At 33.9% G+C, this 21,629-nt stretch overlaps 1 protein-coding gene across 1 annotated transcript in view; it reads left to right on the top strand.

Annotated features, from left to right (window-relative positions):
- LOC130622730 (otoferlin-like) overlaps window positions 1-20,019 on the top strand; it is a 38,701-nt gene extending 18,682 nt beyond the window's left edge. The window contains exons 13-45 of the mRNA XM_057438227.1: window positions 92-165; window positions 904-1,001; window positions 1,603-1,722; window positions 1,815-1,923; window positions 2,740-2,987; window positions 3,487-3,587; window positions 4,327-4,423; window positions 5,217-5,336; window positions 5,899-6,051; window positions 6,245-6,373; window positions 7,264-7,396; window positions 7,564-7,745; window positions 8,199-8,360; window positions 9,067-9,186; window positions 9,433-9,594; window positions 9,883-10,048; window positions 10,323-10,453; window positions 11,738-11,983; window positions 12,103-12,237; window positions 12,562-12,687; window positions 12,797-12,832; window positions 13,576-13,667; window positions 14,327-14,497; window positions 15,239-15,399; window positions 15,550-15,692; window positions 15,850-15,938; window positions 16,442-16,540; window positions 17,023-17,164; window positions 17,493-17,592; window positions 18,323-18,469; window positions 19,001-19,124; window positions 19,501-19,648; window positions 19,811-20,019. Of these exons, the coding sequence (XP_057294210.1) occupies window positions 92-165; window positions 904-1,001; window positions 1,603-1,722; window positions 1,815-1,923; window positions 2,740-2,987; window positions 3,487-3,587; window positions 4,327-4,423; window positions 5,217-5,336; window positions 5,899-6,051; window positions 6,245-6,373; window positions 7,264-7,396; window positions 7,564-7,745; window positions 8,199-8,360; window positions 9,067-9,186; window positions 9,433-9,594; window positions 9,883-10,048; window positions 10,323-10,453; window positions 11,738-11,983; window positions 12,103-12,237; window positions 12,562-12,687; window positions 12,797-12,832; window positions 13,576-13,667; window positions 14,327-14,497; window positions 15,239-15,399; window positions 15,550-15,692; window positions 15,850-15,938; window positions 16,442-16,540; window positions 17,023-17,164; window positions 17,493-17,592; window positions 18,323-18,469; window positions 19,001-19,124; window positions 19,501-19,648; window positions 19,811-19,843 (4,297 nt within the window). The 3' untranslated portion in view covers window positions 19,844-20,019. The remainder of the gene's footprint in view (window positions 1-91; window positions 166-903; window positions 1,002-1,602; window positions 1,723-1,814; window positions 1,924-2,739; window positions 2,988-3,486; window positions 3,588-4,326; window positions 4,424-5,216; window positions 5,337-5,898; window positions 6,052-6,244; window positions 6,374-7,263; window positions 7,397-7,563; window positions 7,746-8,198; window positions 8,361-9,066; window positions 9,187-9,432; window positions 9,595-9,882; window positions 10,049-10,322; window positions 10,454-11,737; window positions 11,984-12,102; window positions 12,238-12,561; window positions 12,688-12,796; window positions 12,833-13,575; window positions 13,668-14,326; window positions 14,498-15,238; window positions 15,400-15,549; window positions 15,693-15,849; window positions 15,939-16,441; window positions 16,541-17,022; window positions 17,165-17,492; window positions 17,593-18,322; window positions 18,470-19,000; window positions 19,125-19,500; window positions 19,649-19,810) is intronic.
- The last annotated feature ends 1,610 nt before the right edge of the window (window positions 20,020-21,629 follow it).

The following is a 21,629-nucleotide window of genomic DNA, read 5'->3' as shown; positions in this document are numbered from 1 at the left end:
TGGTGTTTATTTTTTATTTGCTTTGTTTCTCCAAACTATGTTATTAAATCGAGCAAAAAAGAAAATAAACAATGGCACTTTGTTGTTTTAGTGATTCTGTTACAGATGAAGTTGTAGGCACTCACTTCATTGATCTCTCTCAGATTTCAAATGACGGTGCTAATGGTAGGTGAAAGGGAATATCCTAAATTTTGGCGTTAACATGCCCTGAAGATTTTATTTTGCTTGTATAAGAATTAAAACTTAAATTTATTTAAAATACCATTGTAGAGCTTGAGAGGTGAGCATAATCACAAGGGGCGGTGAAGGGATAAATTGCCATCTTGCATTGCATAATACTAATAGTAATACTTTGCTGTAGAGGGTTAATCGATCTTTTTTCCTTTCCTTTCTTTTTTTATTTTAGTTTACATATTTTATCTCTTCAGAATTTTTTATATTGAGTTTTACAAGTTTTGCACTCTGATTGTATTTTTACATATCCTTATTAGTTATTTAACAGACACTAATGTCTGTTGTGCAGTTAATTTAAGTTAACGTTGTTTTGAGCATTTTTGACAATTCAGCTTTAAACAGTGAAAATAATTAACATTCAACTTTTAGTTTATAGATTTAATTCACATGCAGATGGTAGGGATACGATACAAGAAAATGTTGTAATATTTGTGAATTTTTTTAAGTTCTTCTTCCCTTATACAAGCAAAAACATCTTTCTTACTTTACATCTTCAATTCATTGTCTAAATCATTGTGCCGTTATGTTGTGTTTAATTCTTCTTGCTTTCTGTTGATCATATAATTTTTTTTATTTCCAGTTGTATTTACTTATTTACTTATTTTGTCATCGTGTGCATGTTTTGTCATTTATAATTTTTTTTCTGATTTACATTGTTATTTGGGTTAGGTTTTATGCCAACTTTTGGTCCATGTTGGGTGAATTTATATGGTTCTACTCGTGATTTCTCACTGTTTGATGAACATAATAGTCTCAACGCTGGATTGGTAAGCATTATGATACCACTGTATTTTTTTCATTCTTTTAATCTTTTTGAGCTTCCGTAGCAAATTTATGTATGCTTTTTAAATATGTGAGTGAGTTATACTTTTATGTTTTTAGTTATCCTCAGTAGACAGTATGGTGTGGATATTAGCTAAATTGGCATTATGAAATAAATATAACTTGATAATCACATCTTAAAAAATGAAACCAATTCTTCCATATAATACACATGTTTTGTTAATGCTTATTGCACATTTAGAAAATATTACACTTTTGGTTCATAAAAATCTAATATATTTCATGGAATTAAATCAGAGAATAGAGATTAGGGTGCTAATTGCCGCACGTAGTGTAGTGGGTTTGTCTGCAGCTCCCAGTTCTGGGGACCGCGGATCGAATCCCGCTCACTGCTTGGCAGTATGTTAGTGATAAACAAAGTAGTTCTTCTTCAATATGACTTACACGCATTATACTCGCCCGTCATGATCAGACGTCTGATCGGGGTGAAGCATTCTCTGTTTAGAATGAAATACGGATGTGCTATGATAAATATTCACCTATATAAAAACATTTATCTTGAAATGCTATGTAACAATGTGTTAGGGTGAAGGTGTTGGCTATCGTGGACGCTTGCTGATGGCTGTTCAAGCAGAAATGGGAGATTCTGCTTCAGATGCTGCTATAAAGCAAGTTGAAGTAGAAGCGGCATCGCCAATATCAGATGTAAGGAGTCATCTTTAAGCATTTTTAATGTTTTCAGATTAGTTCCATCTGAACAATAACTTAAAATAAAGGTAACCTAAATTTTTTTACAGACTGCTTCTGGCAAAGAAGAAACATTCCAGCTTTTTGCTTGTATTCACGATGCCAATATGATAGAAAGAAAAACAGCGGATCGAACAATTCAGTTTGAAATGTCTATAGGTATTGTAGTAGTAGTAATTTTTAGTATGTCAACCAACAATGCCTCAAACGAATAGATTATTAAGTTCAGTTAAACGATTAAATAACAAGCTAAAGAATATATTTTAATGTTTCATTAATCATTCAAGCTCGTTATGAAAGATGATGTCAGAGCTTTTATTTTCTGCATTAACTTGAATTTGCAAAACTCGAAAGGTTTTTAATTTTGGGTATTCGTTATGCGTAATGTTATGCGTTATGTGTAAAGGGTTTTTTTGTATTCTACTAGACTACCTTACTTTTGGGTGTTTACTTTTTGTGCACCTAAAATTAATATGACAACAATGTAATTTATAATAAATTACATTGTTGTAATGTATATAACACATACCTCTAAACAACAGCTGTTTACTTTGCACAGTGCAGATAATATCTTCTTCATGCAGAAAGTAGAAAAATGCATGTCATGATAAGTCACCTTCCAAAGTTGTTTAGTGTTAAAATGTTTTAAATTTAAATATAAATAATGTTACAAAAATGATTTTTCAAATGTTCCATACTTCTTCCCTAGATGGTGACATACTAAAAAATGCTTTTCACCTATAGCATTGAATATCATTATCTGCTCTGCAAAAAATTGACTGTGAAGGGGCATGGAAAAAGTGTCTTTAATTTTTACTTGATCCTTAAATGCTGCATGTCTGTATTCTGGCACTTGAGGATATGGCATATGTTTAAAAAGATGGTTTACTGTGACATAACTTATCCAGAACGTTAAAAGAGTTTTGCTAGTCTGAAAATGTTTGTATTTGATTGTTTGTTTAATTTATTCTACAGGTAATTCTGGAAATACTATTGATGGCCATGTGATTAGAGATGTTGTGGATGCAAACGAAGGCGATCCAGGCGATGACCGGTTTGTCCATTCTTTATCACAGCAATGCAAAGCAATATCTGCTGATCGTCAGTACTATCATTTACCATATGATGATACAAAACCTTGTCTTCATATAAAGTTTTCCTGGCAGGATCATCGAAGAAGACTGTTTTTATCAAACATGTTGAATAAACTGTTGGAAGCTTTGGTAAGTTGTCAACATATTTCTTGGATTATTGGCATATCTCTGATTAATACTTATATTGTCTGTCCACGTAATTTCAAATCAGTCGAGTTCAGTATTTCTGTATGTTTTCACCATAAATGTCTGAACCCAAAAATTGATTTGTAAATAAAGCACTTTTGTCTTTTCATAAACATTCTTTTTTTAAAAACTATTTTTCCATTGGTAGGATAAAGAATTAATACAAAAGTAATATTTCTTAAGAATGACCATTTTTAATTTTGTCCATGCCGATGCTGCGTCCTGATGTGTTTTGGTTCTGTTTGGGCTGAAATAATTTTTTTAAATACAAAAGAATAAAAAGTATTGAAGTAAATAAAGGACTGGGCAAAACCAGTATCTGACTAGTATTATTATTATTTTTTGTGAAAAAGCAATCTGGATTGACACTTCACATCTCTACTCTGTGCTACATCACCGGTATTTCAAATACACAAAACTAGCATTTTTTCTGCCATTATAGAGTGACAGTTTGGATGACATTCACGAAAGGGTAAAAATGGATTTAGATGACACATACAAACATTTGCAGAGATGTTTACATGAAATCATTCAGCATTCGCAGTGAGTGTATTAGGCATACTTTTTCTCCCTTAAAGCTATTAAAGTTATGTTGCATGGAAAACTAAAAAAGCAAAAAAGCCAATTTGAATGCTTAAAGAACATGAAATCAAGTTATAAAACAACTTTTATATAGTATATATAAATATAGTGGATAAAGCTCCATATAATCTATAGTTTTATCCACTCAATTTTTCTACATATTTTTATTTATGTTTGTATGACTAAGCAGTACACAAAGCTAGTTTTTAAATTGCTTTTGTATTCAATAAGATGGAAAATGTTAATACACTAAGGTTGCTATTGCTGGCAGTACTTAAGTCAAAGCATGTACTGTCTGACATAACTAACCATAAAAAAGGGACCAAACAACAAAGGTTCTAGTTTACTTAGTAAATATAAAACTTACTGTTAAGAGCTGATTAACTATCAATCCATTATAATCTATATTATAATACCTGTATACGTCTGTCTGTCACGCAAAATGGTACCACAAGTAGCGAGACATGCGTAATGCGGTATTAAAAAGACGGGCTACACCGTGGGTTTTTCCACGGGCCATCGACTAGTAGTAACATATTCCAAGAGGTAAAAGATTTCACAGGTATCAAAGGAAAGCTGCTGACTAGGATTTATTTAAAATCTTTGTTGTAACACCTGGTAAAGTTTAAGCATATTCTAAATATAAAAGCTATTTAATAGTCATAGGATAATTTTTTTTAAAGCATTTCATTCATTTCAGGCATTTTATTTCTATTGCTGATGGACGGATTAGTGGGTCAACAATCGGGAAGTCAAAATTGGACCGTGAGAGAAACAAACTGTGTTTATCAGAAGTGGTATGTGATATTATAATAGTCAATTATGACTTTTCTGCAATAATATATGCTTGATTAATATAAAGGTAATAATTTTGTTTAATTAAAATTCAAATAGAAAAACAGGAGAATACCTGCTGTGAAAAAATAAGCATACCTGTTTTTTGTTTTGATATTGTTGATGTAATTATGTTGAGAGTTCCTGCTGTTTTGAAATCCACAAATTATTAAATTTGATTTTTTTTGTGTGTCTAAAAGTTTCATTTTAAAAAAGCGATCATACACTTATCAAGTAAAGTTCGATCAGCATGTTTTATAATTCAAAACTGTGGGATAATTTTTAATCTTACCTGACAGAAAACGAACTTTGTTCTCAGATTCTTTCTCACAAAAAGATAATTCCTAATACAGTGTATCCCAGCAAGATAATTTTTGAAGCAAAAAAACTGCCTAATTAATTTAATTTATACCATAAAGTCTTGTCCTTTAAAAATTTAAATTAGTGTGTACAATTCAGTGCGAACCAATGAAATTTATATATTATATCAATATAATTGAAGAGCATTTTCTCAGCGCTATAGTTCCTTCTCTGACCGAAAAATGGTAGCTACTCCTAGTCTTATAATCTGCAAGAATCGTTTCTATGTATATGTTCTATCATTATTTCGGTTTAGTGTCACTCTAATCGTTATTTAGAGGCTATCAGCTTTAGTGAAAACAATGCCACTTGACTTTATTTTTTAATCGATAAGTCAACTGATTATTACCAACTTCTTATTTTTAGTTTGGACTTGGACTTTTTTCTATTTTTTAGCGCCAAGTAGCTGAGCAAGCAAGAATGGTTTTGGAAAGCATTCGTGATAACAGTCACATTAAAGAGAATCTCAAATGTGTGTTGGAATTTCAGAAAAGAATACAAACAATTCTAGTGGAGGTAAGAATTCATACTGTTTTTCATTGTGAATAGAAGAGGCAGAGGGCGATGAAAAGTGGCAGGATACAGAATTTTTATTTAAAAACAGATTATAGAATTAACTCAATAATTTTTTTATTCAATCCTCAGTTTTCTATTGCTGTTTGTTTATAGTAATCTTAACAAAATAAATTTTACAGTGTATGTATGATATATAAAAATATACATGCAGAAAATAATACCTGGTTTTACTTGTTATTGCCACAAATATCCCCAATAGAAGAAGTTTTTATAGAATTTTTGCAGAGATGTATTTTCGAGTAGTTCTTATTGTAACTTTGTCATGAATACTGAATAACTAACATTAAATCTCACGAATAATAATTAATCTTGTTAATGTATTAAAAGCCTGAAAAATTCCATGTTTTAAAAGTACAATTCCATGCCTAGTTATTTTGAAATGTTTGTCGAATGTTTTACAAGATTGTTGTACAAGATTGGTAATTGAAAATTTAAATGAAATTATACAATATTTAAGCAATAGCATGCACACATTTTATAGAAAAAAAAACTATTTGTTTAGCCTCAAGACAGTTTACCTGACATCTTCATCTGGATGTTGAGCGGTGGTAAAAGAGTTGCATATACACGCATTCCCGCCCAGCATGTTATCTACTCACAAACAGATTATGAACGAGGAAGAGATGCTGGAAGGTTACAGACCATATTTCTAAGGGTGCGTTTCACCTTTGCTAAGTTTTGAGTTAATACCAATAAAATTGGGAGAAGTACCTTTGTTTGAGAGTATTTAAACAGACATTTGAGCAATTTTCAGGTCTTGAAATTACCTTATTTACTTGATATTTGGTTGTTCACTTATCTTGTCATTTATATACTTTGATTTTATTGTGATATTTCTTCATCAATAGTTACCTGGTAAAAGAGGTGAAGGACCTAAAGGCTGGAACATACAAGCAAAATTAAATATACTCATATGGCTTGGTCTACACAAACATAAAAAAGATTTTTTGAAGGACGCACCAAAAGGTTTCCAAATGGTAAACTTTTGTTTGTGTAAATTGTTAGAGTTTATCTGTGCTGTTCTTCAGGGTATCCACTCTGCCACCAAAGTCCCAAATGTTAAGAATTGCTAGGAAAAAATCAGAAATATCGGCAATTTCCTTGATATAGTAGGAAAATGTCAGGAGTTTTTTTTTCAGTCTGTTGTATCAATATGCTTGCTTGTAATTGAATTTACATTTTCTATGGTAACCCAAGCTTCCAATAAGTGAAATTTCGGTCAATAATAACTGAAAGGGTCAGGGAGATTTCAGGAAGATAGAAACTTAATATTGATTGAGCACATTGCCTAGCAAACAGAATAAAGACTTTGTTGTTTCTATGCTCAGTTAAAGGCTATATCTGAGACAATGCAACAAAAAATAATGCGTTATGTAAAACAAATTTCCTGTCCGAAATTTTACCCCATAACATTATTTTTAGCAAATACTTGTATTTTTTGAAAATGACTGACTAAGCACCCAGTGCTTGATTAACCACCGGGTTCAAATAAGTGCCCACCCTTAAGCCCTAAATATTTAAACCTTGAATCTGCTTTAATATGCACTCAGTGCCTAAATGGCTGATAATAACTAATCCATGGTATTGGACTGGGTGCTTATTGCAACTGTAAAATCACAATACAACAGATATGTTTTATCATATTTTTCGAAAATAAAAAATATTTAATTAAAATATCAACTGTTCTTTTATGTGATAGAGTTGTGTGTAACATTCTGGTAAAATAATCTGTTCTCGCATTTTTTGTCTGTCAGCCTGATTAACCACCTATCTCTCAGATTGCAAGATAAAATAACTGTCCAAGAAGCTTATCGGTCATGTAGGGTAATACAGTTTTCAGTATGTTCTGTTTCTGTTTTTTTTGTAGCCAAAAGGTGCTGCTAAAGTCCTTGCTCCACCACCTAACCAACTACAATACACTGAAATGAGAAAGTTTATTTTGCGTGCTCATTTATATCAAGCAAGAAGTTTGATTGGAAGTGATGCATCTGGTTTATCAGGTAGGGCCAAGATTATAGCTGAAGCAATTTTTATGATAAAAATATAAATGTAGATTGTTTGCTCTTTATTTTCTAAACAGAAGATTTAACCTTACTGAATTTTTCCTTTATGGTTACAAATATTGATACAAATTCCATTTGTTTTTACATGGCACCACTTTTTTTAGATGCGTTTGCTCGAGTTATTATAGGCAGTCAAGCCGCCGACACACGTGTCATATGGGAAACTCGCTCACCGACCTGGGACCAGATGATCATTTTCCATGATATTATTGTATGGGGGGATGTAAACACAATTGCAAGCAATCCACCAACCATAGTAACTGAAATATTTGATAAAGACATTGGGGTGAGGATGCAATTTTAATTGGTGTATTTTATTGTGACGTTTTATGAGGCTTTTAAAACTTGAGTTAGGCTAAGCAAAATGTAAAAGAAAATGTGGTTTTTAAAACCTGGTTAGATGATCAAGAGTCTCTATAGGCAGGAATGGGAAAGATTTTAGATCACAATTAAATAATTGAAAAGATGAGAAAACAAAATTACATTTATTTTTTTCTGTCCGACAGAAATTTTTCTTGAGGCGAAAAGCTGCTTTTAAATTTCAGCATTGTAGCAATGCCATTTTTTGTTACTTTCTTTCGAAAAAATTGCAGAAACAAACTAATCCACGTAGGCAATCAAAAAAGTCAGAAAGTGTGTGGTAATAGACACTGGTAGCTATCATCCCAGCTGAGAAATTAATATTTTATAACGAATTGTTTCATAAGCTAAATTTTTTACTCTTCTTTTTCTTCTTTAGGGTGATTCAGAGTTCATAGGTCGCGCGTTGTCCAGGCCTATTGTGAAATTAGCACATGAGAAATATGAAAAACCTGTTTTTCCACCTGCATTGGAATGGTTTGAAATATTGAGAGGTGATGAAAAAGCTGGAGAACTATTGGCTGCATTCGAATTACTTCAGGTCGGAAAATTTTTCTGTTGTTACTGTAGTCAAATAACGCGAAAAGTATCAGGCTCCACTAACTATTGAAATGGAATTTGCCCATATACTTCCTACTATCTCACATGATATTCTTAAAAAAAATCCAAACTTCAATTCTGGATTAACAGGAATTATCCTTTGAAAAATTGCACCTAAACCTAAAATCTTCACATCCTCTATTTTTGTATGTGCATTTGAATCTATTCTTGAATGTTTTCATAAAACAATTAAGAATACAATTATTCCAGTTGGAGGTTATAAATCACAAAAGTTAATTCTAACAAATGCACTGCAGTACAATAGAAGATGTGTTCATGCATGCTGTGTTTGCGAATTATTTTATTATTGAAATTATTTACCCAGGATAGCCTCTTCACTTCCTATTGGTACTGCTATCAACGAGGGTCCTGCCAAGGGGGTCCTAGTGCATTTAAAGCTCCCATTTGAGCAACGAATGTCGTGCAAGCACAACAATCGCTCAACTAGACAACTGCCTAAGATATCAATCCTATTCTCATGCTGAGCGTTAAGCAGAAAGGATAGATTCACACTTTTATAGTCTCTGCCATGACTCGGCCGGGGTTTGAACCCACGATCTCCCGCATTGGAAGCGAACACTCTACCACAAGGCTATCAGTCGGTTAAAAACATAATGTTTTCTAAACTTTGTGCTTGAACTGTGTAGGTTGTAGACGAAGGCAAATGCTTCTTGCCCGATGAAGTGGAACCAATTGATTCACCTGACGGAAAAATACTGCCAGTACCTGATGGAATTCGACCGATTATGAAGAAACACAGGATTGAGGTACAATGAATATGGTATTTTTTTTTCCTATGTTGATTTTTGCAGATATTTTCCCCTCTTTTTACGGATGGGCAATCTTGGAAAATTCGGTCCTAGCCCACTCAGTATTTTTCAAGTAATTTTTGGTGTAACAATAACGCATCCAATGTTTTTGTTGTTGTTATAGCCAGGATTAGGGCTATCTACTTATCGTCCATAAAAATGGTAAACATATCCGTGTACTTTCTTACTGAAAAATATTTTTAGGTGTTATTCTGGGGTGTTCGTGAAATGAAGCGTGTCAATCTGACCACGGTGGACCGTCCACAAGTAGATGCTGACTGTGCTGGACATGTGGCGCAGTCAACTGTTATTGTTAATGCGAAGAAAAATCCAAACTTTGCAAACCCGGTGGCTTACTTCGATGTGGTGAGTTGACAGTGTTCAAGTTGCATTTTTACGCTAACACAGTTTTAGATTTTGAGCGATTTTGTTGTACAAAACAGGATAATAGGTTTTTTAAGTGTAGAAGAATTGATGGTTGTACCATTGTTGTCTAAAATTGAATCACTAAAGCTTAATTCCTATAATCTACGTCCTGCTTTGGTGCTTCCTGTTTTGGTGCTAATTTAAGGGGTCGGAGGGGGTGGGGAGTGGTACAATCAAAACGAAACACCCAAAATCTCAAAGTCGTAAGCCATGCTTTACTTTGCACAGGACTTACCAGAGAACGAACGATATTGTCCACCGCTGACCATACGTGTTCGTGATTGCCGAACGTTTGGTCGGTTCACATTGGTGGGAACACACGTGGTCAACTCGCTGCACAAGTATTTGCAGGATCCTGATCATTACAAACACTTAGCCGAAATAAAGAGGATTGGTAAGTAAATATCATTCACCGTGGCAACCCTTAATGCGCGGGAAGTAATTCAACGATGACAGAATGAGCTTCTGAGTTTTTTAGCTTTAGCTGTATTTACGAAAAAGTTGAATATTTGGAGAAATTTTCGTCTTAAAACACACCGGAGAGTAGCCACCTAACTTTTACTAATATTTAAACTAGTTGTCATCCGGACGGGACAGATAATTGGCTGCGTTTGCACCAATCGTTCTTCATTTCCTACTAATAACAGGTGTCTGGTAACGATTTCTAGATGACGACTCCTCTCGTCCCCAATCTCCTGCTCCGAAAAAGCAAGCCATGGTCGAATTGTATGATGATATAAACGAGGACCATGAACAAGACAAAGACGAGATTGTGTCGTTTGAAAAAGCTTCGAAAAGGGTTAGTTATGTGTTTTTTTTTTGTCTATTTTTATGAACACCATTTGTTGGAATGTACTAGATCTTGAAGTGTCAATGCGGACTAAAAAAGTAGATGGACTGGTAACAATAGTATGATGTTAAATTACGTAGTTATATCACAAATATTTCAACTTTTGTTTCTATGCGTTATACACCGACTAACGACGAACTTTTAAGGAGAGTTTTAAATATAAGGAAGTAAGTTCGCCGTCCGTAGATGGCTCCAAATTGACTGTCAACGTTAAATTTAAAATGCGCTGGAATAGTTGAAACCTTATGATTACAAGCCGAATGTGGCTACCACTACACCATCTCTGCATATAATTCGATGATTTTGTGATCCAATCTTCTGCAATGATTTTTATTTTGGAATTTTCTTTCTTTTTTTGTTACTACTTTATTCGGAGACACTTTGTCTCACGAAACTTTCAAAAATGACCATTCGCGAAAGTTTATTCAGTATAAACATTCTATATTGTCGATTCGCGAAAGTTTATCCACTATAATTTAAAAGAAATTTGCTGGTTTTAAAAGTTATTTTTTGACTCACCCTTACTTGGCTCGCCCTCCCGATAAAAAAGAGACAACTGGCGCTGGGAACGAGATTGGAATAAACTTAGAGATGAACAAAAGCGTTGATGTTTCAAATGTATATGTATGGCTTATAACCGAGTTACTGGCAAAAAGGCGATGATGACGATGCGTGGGAGCCGCAAGAAGGCGAGCCTAAAAATGTGTTTGATCTGTTTTGTGATTTTAACGGTGAAGCCAGTTTGTAGATAGAAGTTTTTACATACCATTAGAAAGAAAATTACATCGTTAAAAAACACCTTCCATTATAAGAAATACAGGCCACTTTTTTTTATAAAAACATAAAAAATCACGTATCGCGAAAGTTTATCTCGCCGAAACTTTTCAATTTCAGATTTCGTGAAAATTTTAAATTTGTAGATTTGCGAAAACTTATCCAAAAAATTTCGCGACTTTTTGGACTCGCGAAAGTTTCTGCCGCGGAAGTTTCTCCGAATAAAGTAAGCAAGGTAAGGGTTTCATATACCCTTGCGATAAACGGTTAAGACGTGTTCGAAATGTTTTTAATGACGTCATCCTCCCTTTCCATCTATTTTTAAATTTGCGAACTTTAAACCACTTTTAGGCCTTGGTTACCTATGCGAAAAATACGCCAATATTTTTCATCAGATATCAAATTGTGTCTCAAATTTGACGTGAATTTGAATGAGATGACATATGTTTTATATTTTAGTCAAAGATTGAGCTTCCGACCTCTAAGAAAACATTGGATGACGACGAAGATGACGAGGCGTCGTTGGACTGGTGGTCAAGGTATTACGAAACGAGTAAAGACGAAGAAAGAGAAGAAGATGAGCGCAAATTGAGGGAAACAAGAGTAAAACCTGACAGTATGAAAAAAAAGAAAAACATTGAAGATGGGGATGTAGAAGCAGAGAAACGGATAAAGAAACCGAATCCGAAGATTACCCGATTAAAGGTATGCTGTTTATTTGTTTATTCATTCATTCATTCATTCATTCATTCATTCACGTTTTCGTAGACAAACAAGGTTTCTTTTTGTGTTTCTTTTTCTGTTCGACGCAATGTTTTGTTTAGATTTTTCGACAAGAACTGGAAACTGTTACCGACTTTGCCGGTTTCAACGATTGGTTGCATTCTTTTCCGTTGTATCGTGGTAAAAAGACGTCGGATGATGACGATGACGAGCATAGAATTGTGGGTAAATTCAAGGTATGACGGAATCTTTGTTCCTTCTGCGCGAGTTGTCACAATAAAAAAATTACTCGCTTGACAAATCGTGAAGCGCAACACGCGACATTACTTTAGTGTTTGTTTTACACAAGTCGATTTATTTTTACGTGTAGCTGTTAAATCGGGCTAAAAAAGTCAGTCGAATTCCACTGGATGATCCAAATTTTAGTTCGTTTATATATTCTTTTACATGACTTGTCCCAAGTTTAAGTATTCTTTGTTATGGTCTGAAGTTGACAGTTGATTATCAACTATTTAAAAATTATTTCTACTCGCCTCCTTTAACGTTTTTTCATGTTTTAGGGAGCCATAAAAGTATGGAAGCATCCATTACCAAAATTTCTCGAGGTTGAAAGTCCAACCGCGTCTTTTTTCAAACTTCCAAGTAACGAACCAGTAAATGTATTGGTGAGGGTATATGTGATCCGGGTAAGCAATCATACGATACGGAATCAATGCTGTGTTTATGTTATTATATTAATAGCCATTCTGTTTTGTTTTTTCTTCTTTTAATTTTATTATTCTGCTTTCATTTTAGGCATTAGACCTCCATCCTACAGACATTAACGGAAAGGTGTGTTAATGTGGCGACTTGACTTTTTATTGAAATAAAGCTATGTGTCTACATCAAATTATTATTATTACTAGACGATAAGGCCTGTGGAAAAATCCACTTGAGCCGGATAACAATGGAAGAGAATCGTCTTTGAATTTTAATGACGTGAGCAATATTTTCAAACCTTTATATCTCCTTAACCGTTCGTTAATGTACACGAACATTTTCTTCAGAGATTTGTATACCCGTTACCTTGATCGTATAGATCTTGAAACGCTGATCAAGAGAATGTATAGGATCATACTTTTTGACAACTGTTGAGGTTTAAAAGCTTTTTGATTAGGTCAGAAACCCGAGCATTTCGAAGTCGATTTAACGTTGTTTAGACATCAAGACTGACACTGAAAAGACAAAAATATGGTGTTACTACACGTTTTGGGGGTTGACTTTTCTTGTATAAAAAGCAAGTCAACTTGTCGTTATGATGGGAGAGGGGGTTAAGTTAACGCAGATTGCAAACGTTTTAAACAGACTATAAAGGTATTAGTAGAAGAGGTCAATTGAATTGATGTTGTTGAACTAAAGTTGCTCAGACGTTAATTTTATATGTCGCGACGTCGCAACTAGAACGTCCAATCAACGTGGGATAAACGTCGTTTGCCCGCTGGGTTTTGTCTACAGACGTATAGTCTCATTTGTTTGGTGTTGATTGTGTCACAGAACAGTAATAAGTGTACGAAAAAAAATAATTTATTTCATAGTCTGATCCTTATGTTGTGATCTCACTTGGCCGGCAGAAGATGAAGGATCGTGATAACTATGTGTCAAAGCAACTCAACCCAATTTTTGGAAGGTAAGCGAGGCTTTGAAAATCTACCATGCAAAACTACGGTGCTGCTGGCCTCACCTGGTTCTAGCCTCACCTGGTGCAATCACTAGAATTAATTATAATAAAATTTCTTTTTCGGTACATGTTTTTTTATAAGCATAACATTTATAAGCATCCGTAGGGTTAAATATTTTTTTTAATATATGCTAAGTATTATGTAAAAACATTTATGAAGTTTTTATGTTTTTTGTTTCGTAAGCAGTTTTTTCTTTCTATCTTTTATGTCTGAATTAACCTGTATGTAGTTACTGGTGTTCAAAATTCAAGTGCAATATTTTTTTTTCAAATCAGCATATTTAAAGCTTGATCATGTGTGTTTTTATAAGCACCTTTCTATATACCTTTTTCTCCTTAAGCATAACCTAAGCATATTCTGAGCCTGAGAAAGTAATTTTTGTAAGCATCCTTAAGCGTAATCTTGGAATTTTAATTGCTTATAAACAAAACATGTATTAAGAAAATAACTGCGTCTGATATGATGCCATCCCATGCTTGAACTCTCCACCTCTTCAATAATCTGCCATACAGCACTGAATATATTTTTGCGTTTGTCCTCCGTGCTTCTTCGTTGAAATTTTTATTAGTAACTGTGTTCTCTCTTAATATAAAAACGTCTATCCTAGAGTGTTTGATTTCGAAGCGATCATTCCAATGGAAAACATGCTGACGATAGCAATATATGATTACGATATGGTTGGTTCCGACGATTTGATTGGTGAAACCAAAGTAGATATTGAAAACCGTTTCTACTCAAGACATAGACCGACGTGTGGACTGTCTTCTACATACACAACGTAAGTATTTCAATATTTTAACTTTTTTTTCACTTGTTCTTACTTATGCTTCTGTTAATGCGGCGGACGCCCCTCAAGTGTTTATATTCTCCGGGCGTCCATGTAACATACGCCGGCTTCGATAAATTTTTCTTTAATCACTTGCAAAATATCCGAATGATGATATTTCAAACGTTGATTCAAATAAATATAGCTTTATTTTTTCCTAATGTATCTTTAACTCTTTTTTTTTATAAGAATAAGCTCGTCCTCATGATTCCAGGTCTATGAAAATTTTTTTTCTTAAAATGTTTGATAATATTAACCTTGTAAATACACATATAGGTGTATATAAAAATCTGTCTATAGACAAGCTGTCTCTATTATATCGATTTGTCTGAATTTCATTTTGAAGTACCTGCAAATTTATCTGACCATAAAAAAGTTCTTGAATACAAAGCCTAATTAGCTGTATTAAAAGTAAATGGAATTCAAAAGACCGTCAAAATTTTCTTAATTTCTAGGTTTGAGCCTAGCAATTTTTTAGAGAGTATTTTAGTAAAAATGACGTGTTGCCGTTAAAGCTATTTAAGCTTTGATACAAATGTTGTGGAAATGTATGTCATACTGCCTTTTCTTTTCCCTTACCTTGCATTAGTATCCACAGTCATGTGAATATGAGCTCCAAATACGTCTCTATGTTGCCATCTTCATGGTTTCGTTAGAATACACAGTCCCCTTTTAACTATCTTATCTTCAAAGGTTTGGTTTTAATAAATGGCGAGACCCAATGAAGCCAACTCAAATTCTGGCCAGAATTTGTAAGGATGAAGGACTCGATGGTCCTCATTATACACCGCCTGGAAAATGTCGTGTGGAGAATATGATATTCGCAGCAGCGTCTACCATTATGGATGAAGCAGGTAAGGACTAGTTTCATGTACAGATTCGAGTGGAAAATTTGTAATGGAAAGCTATTTGGGAAGCTACATTTATTTTTTCATCAATTCCATACAACTGCACTTTATGTTATATCTCATTCAATGCCCAATAAATAATTTTTCTGTTCACAGGAAATCAAAAACCATCTGATGAACCATGTGCTTTGAAAGCTCTCCACAACCTGCATCGAATACCAAATAAAGGCTTTTCCTTGACACCGGAACATGTTGAAACGAGGTCGCTGTTCAATCCAGAAAAACAAGGCATCGAACAGGTAATCGAGTTTTACGTCTACTTAAATTTTACCCTCAAATTATGTACACTCAGACCATATGGCATTATACAGTATCAAATACAGGAATCTATTTCGTTGTATTTTTCTGTTGCATTCTTACAAACGCTTTGAACTATAATAATATGTCTTATATCAGGGCAAAGTAGAATTATGGATTGATATGTTTGCTATGGACATGCCATCGCCGGGTGCTCCTGTGGAAATCACACCAAGAAAGCCAGCAATGTGAGTGTGTTTTGTACTGTCTTGAAAATTTTTTTGACTTTTGTGGAGATAGGGCCTGCATACGTGGGAACATAAAACGTCTTTTTTGAACAACTGGAAGCACAACCAAATAAAAAAATTTGCAAATAATGTATTGTGTGTGCGCTAGCTAGGTTTTAAATTGCAAAAGCTATTCTTTATGTTATTTTCGGTATGATTGGTTAGATGAAATTGCGATAATTTATAAATATCGCTTTAAGATTTTCGGTGTTTTAAAGCCAGATGAGAACATACAAAAGAAAGCATTCGTACGAAAAATACATATTAAGATATTTTGTTAATTTTTAAATAATTATTCGCTGCTTATGGAGCGATTATTTACGACGTAATTGCTATAGACCTCCCAGACCGTCCATTTTCTAATCCCGCGTTGCGTAAATGGACGGTGCTGGTTGTTTATTTGATACGATTCACACAGCAATCATTATAAATATTCAGAACGTGCTTTTTTGTTTCAATTCTAGGTACGAGCTTCGCGTGATCATTTGGAACACTGAGGATGTTCTTATGGACGAAATCAATTTGGTGACTGGAGAAGCGTGTAGTGATATCTACGTGAAAGGGTAAGTGAAGGGGACTGCGTAATCAAATTTGGATGCGTGTTTGTTTTTCATGTAATAATACACTGCGTAACCAAACACCAGTGTCTTTTGTTTCCCGCGTAGACTGATAACCAGTTTACCGTCTTAACTGGTAACCAGTTTCCCGCGTAGGCTGAACACTAGTTCCTATGTATTTCTGATGTAACCAGACATTGGTACTTTTTGATTCCACAAAAATTGAACATCTCTAAGTATTTTTGTTTCCGTCTAAACTGGTAACCAGTTTTCCCCGTAGACCGGTAACCAGTTTCCCACGTAAAACTGGACACTAATAACGTAGTTGCCGTAGTTGCTGAACACAATTTTTTTCTCTGGTTGTTGTGAGTTTTTTGGGGGCTGGAACTATTTTATTTTTGAAATTCTAATTTTTTTATGCTTTGCTCCTAAATATTTATTGTGTTGGTTATGAAATGTGAGTACATATGTGACACACTTTTACGTAGTTGGTTAGAGGGCATGAAGGATGAGAAACAGCAAACAGATGTTCATTATCGCTCACTGACTGGTGAAGGAAATTTCAATTGGAGATTCGTCTTTCCGTTTCAATATCAAAAAGCTGAGGAGAAAATCGTCATCAAGAAAAAGGTACAACGCGAGGATTGTGTTTATTGTGTTGATGTGTTGGTTTGTCCAAATTTAAAATAGGAACTTTAATCTTGTGTTGCTGTTTTGCTTGAAGTATTCACTGTTGGAGTAGAACCTTAATTTATGTTTTGTTATTTGCATTCCATAGTAATATCTACCACTAATTTGATTTTATACTATATTTATATTATACATATACCACAAGTAACATTGTTGCTTACCACCTTTCTTCTAAAACTGGTCCTAAACTTTATTCCATAATCAAATTTAATGCAAAAAAAACCCTTTCTTTGTTCAAATTTTAAGGGAATTTAATGTTATATTTCAGGCTAATTTTTTCTCTTGGGATGAATCTGAAGAAAAGGTGCCATCAAGATTGACATTGCAAGTGTGGGACGCGGATGCGTTCAGTGCAGATGACTTTATCGGTGTGTAGTTTTTAGGCACAGTTTTTTTTATGAAGGTTTCGTATCCTGCATAGGTAAATAGACGTGTTTTAGACAGAGTGTTGTTTCTGTATGTTGAAACGTGCAGGAGCTTCCTTTCAGAAAAAAAGTGATTGTTCAAGTAACCAGGTTAGCCTCACCTTTTTTGTAACTATTCTGAAATTTGTACCCAGAAGGTTGATTATTCCCAAAATCTACTAATTGGCTTTTTCACATCGTAATATTTTGGTATTACGTCTCATCTGACAACACATTGAGCATGTGTTCATCTTCATCTGGACTAATGTTTTATAATTACATAATCACTGCAGTTCAAAATGAACATTTTGACATTGAAATAAGAAAAGAATTGATTATTAGTAAACTTCTTAAAAATTTAGCAAAATCTCATCAAAAATGTGGCTAGTTTTTATACGGTTTTAATCTTTATTCCTCACATTTGACCCCCAAACCTTTTAAATTCTATGAAAATCTCCTAAAATTACCAAGGATAAAATCTGTGGATATCCTGATAACAGTATGGCCTGTAAAATTATAGCCTTCAGTATATAATCTTTTACAAGGTGACGAAGCTATACAGAAAAGAAGAAAATAATACACAGTTAAATCCAAAAAGCTCGACTTTGTTGTCACAAGTGTTATTTAACAACTTTCTGCACACACCACATAGCTACGCCGAAACAATTTATACTTTTCTTTTATTATTGTCCAGGTGACCTGTGTCTTGACCTCGCGCATATGCCACGTGGAGCGAAAACGTCGAAAACATGTACTTTGGATACAATGAAATGCGATAAAACGGTTTCCATCTTTAAAGTAAAACATATGAAAGGCTGGTGGCCATTTGCAGTCAATACAGGTGAGATTTGTTTCTAACTGTCGAAGCTAGTGTTTCTATATAACCAACGACGGCCTTAAAATAACCAAAAATTTACTTACCCATTACCCTCCATCTTATCAAGTGCAAATGACATTTTGCACCTTGGGAGCGATATATATACCAGGTGCAAATCCAATGAATTTTTGAGTTCTACATAAAAAATAGTAGGGACGTGTAATACAAGCTTTAACATCATCCAGCATACTTTTCTACCACAGTGTACAATTATTGACCCTTTTAAAAACATGTCGCCGATTTGAATTTGCTACACTGCGTCAAAATTCGTTTCTTCTTCCATCTTTTATTAGGTTACTGCCGGCTTAACTCTATTCAAAGATGCAATTACATAAAGTCTTGTTGTTCGTTTATTTTTTCAGTACTAGACTATATCGAAGGCAATTGCGAGTTTCTGGCTGTTTTTTTTATATCCTTTACTTTCTTTCAATGTTTTTGTTGTTGATGAATGCTTGTTTTGGCAGCGTCGATTTACTTTTTTGAACGTTCTTTTAGATTTGGAGGCAATTGAGCTTGCGGGGAAAGTTGAAGCTGAATTAGAACTCCTCACGCAAGAAGAGGCTGAAAAAGTGCCGTGTGGTTTAGGAAGAGATGAGCCACAACCGCTTGATAAACCAAAGTAAGTCAGAAATATTTTTTTATTTGCGCAAATAACCAAAAAAGGGTCTGCTGTAGTAAATTAACTAGTTATTCTACCCAAATACATTTAGATATCAAATCTGCACCTTAGGACTGCTTTAAATGTTCATGACTGCAGTTTTTAGCGTCACCACTTAATCTCACATTATAATCAATAGTATTTAACTAAAGCTGTTAGCGTTTCTTCTAAATTTTTATTATTCAGAAAGTTTGGATTTCAGAATTGATTCGTCTAAACTATAAAGCTGCCAAAATGCAGATGTTGTAGCAAGAAAAAAATTTCCTGCGCACTCCCGATACTTATCGCTAAAAGAAAGATTATACTAGATCGTAATAAATATTAATTTATATTTTAGTCGCCCGGACACATCTTTCACGTGGTTTATGAATCCTTTTAAATCGTTACGTTACATGATATGGGAGCAATATAAATTTTGTTTGTTGAAGTTTTTGGTGGTGGGAATGTTAATAGCACTTATGGTTCTCTTTTTCTATTCCATGCCGGTAAGATGCTTTATTACCAATCACTTGTGCCTTCAAACGAAGTTCGCTTGTACTCAGGAAATTTTGATATATATTATGCCGACTGATTTCTACTTTCATGAATTTTTTTATTTTCGTTTTTTGTTTTTATTTACTTTTATACTTATTATTATTCTTATTTAGGGTTACACAGTGAAGAAGATCTTCGGTGCATAAACAGCAAATATGCATAATACATCAGCCAGTCCTTACTTTTCTTCTCTCATGTAAAATATAAAATATTATGTAATAGTATTTATAATCGTGAAACTCTATTCCTAACAAACACTGCAGTACGTACTACAAAATACAACCAAATAAAAGATCGCTCAATTAAAACGCGATCAACTTTAGTTTAAGTTGTTGTTTTTAAAACGAAAACACGCGGGTAAATAAAGGTGCCCTTTTCAAGGTGCCCGTGTTGTTTTCTTGGTGCGTATTTGTTGTATACTGTGTTTATAGATGCAAGTGTATTTATATGTAAATGTTAAGTCATGCTTGTAAAAGAAGGTTTTTAAGATAAGTGTCTTATTCGTACTAATTTCTGCGGATGCGAAGTTTTGCGCAAGTTAGTAAGAAAGTAAAAGTAAAATTCACGGTTTTATAGTAAGGCACTTTTTTAAAAGCAGTTTTTTGTCTAAAAAAAATTCAGCGCGTATGAATTTTTGCGCAATACCTTTTGCGTAAATTTTTTGTACTAAATTTTGCACACAAACGGGCGAATGCACGAAAATTACTGCGAATAAGGTGGTACTAAAGAAATTCGTGTTTTTATCATAAAGTTAAGTATTATTTATTAGTTCATGTGTAAATATACAGAATTATATCGAACATGCTTTGACGTGATTAACTACTAAAACTCAAAACTCAGTACATCGCTTATCCCGACTTCAAAGCGTATTCGATAGTAGATATTTTATGTAATAAAATCAATGGGAAAAATCTTTGTTCTTCCATGTTTAAGTAGTCTGTTAAAAAACAACTTCTCTCTGTTCCACCTATAATGCAAGAGTTTAGATCGTGTATCCTTTAGAAATTCCAAAAACATATCCAGGTTCTGTTTTGTTCACAAATACCTTATGCGTATTTAATACTGAATAACTTAGCTTTATCTTCGGTGTGTATGTGTTACTCACATCTATAATAAAGACCCGTATACGTCTGTCTGTCACGTAAAATGGTACCGCAAGTAGCGAGACACATGCAATGCGGTATAGAAAGGGTGGACAAACCCGTGAATTTTTCTACAGGCCATCGACTAGTTAAGTCAAATTTCTTAACGCAGTAAAAATGGAAATTACTTTAAGAATTACCTAACGCAAAACCATCCAGCACGAATTCTGTTCTCACAGTAGTATTTATTATCACGAATATTTTCTAGTTTAAATTAGTCAAAGCTGATTTTGTGGTAAAAAATATATTTTGTGGATATGAGACATTTTTGATTATCTGAAAGTCAACACTTCAATCACCACCGAGGAACAAGTACTGAACTTCAAAATTGTTTGCTTGTATGGCGGACTATTTACCTGGCACCACTGTACTGATAGCCTAATTAACTAAGCTTTCTTCGACGATATGAAAATTTAGTTTCTTATACGAAAGCTTAGACGCAAACGAATGTACCAGAGCAAATCCTCATTATTCAAATCCACCAATTCACACAAAATAATTTCTCAGGGCAGACCCCGAATTTAAACCAATAAGCACAAAGCTAGCGTGGTCACAACTTACCCTTTTAAATAGTGAGGAATTGATTCGAACTGCATACCAAATTTAAAGAAGCTATATATATTTTTGCGGAGTTTATGGCGCGTCCTATTTGACAGGCTGCAAAACTAGAGCCGGCTCAAATGCGTCCAACATGGTAATTTTTTTATGTTGGATAATAAAATGTTGGATGCATTTGAGTTGAACTAAAATTTCTCAAAAATAAAAAAGAAGAAAAAAATCATGTTGGATG

Source organism: Hydractinia symbiolongicarpus, chromosome 12 (genome assembly GCF_029227915.1).
Source record: "Hydractinia symbiolongicarpus strain clone_291-10 chromosome 12, HSymV2.1, whole genome shotgun sequence".
NCBI lineage: Eukaryota > Metazoa > Cnidaria > Hydrozoa > Anthoathecata > Hydractiniidae > Hydractinia > Hydractinia symbiolongicarpus.
The sequence above is the reverse complement of the archived record's forward strand: the minus strand, read 5'-3'. Positions and strand labels throughout refer to the sequence as shown.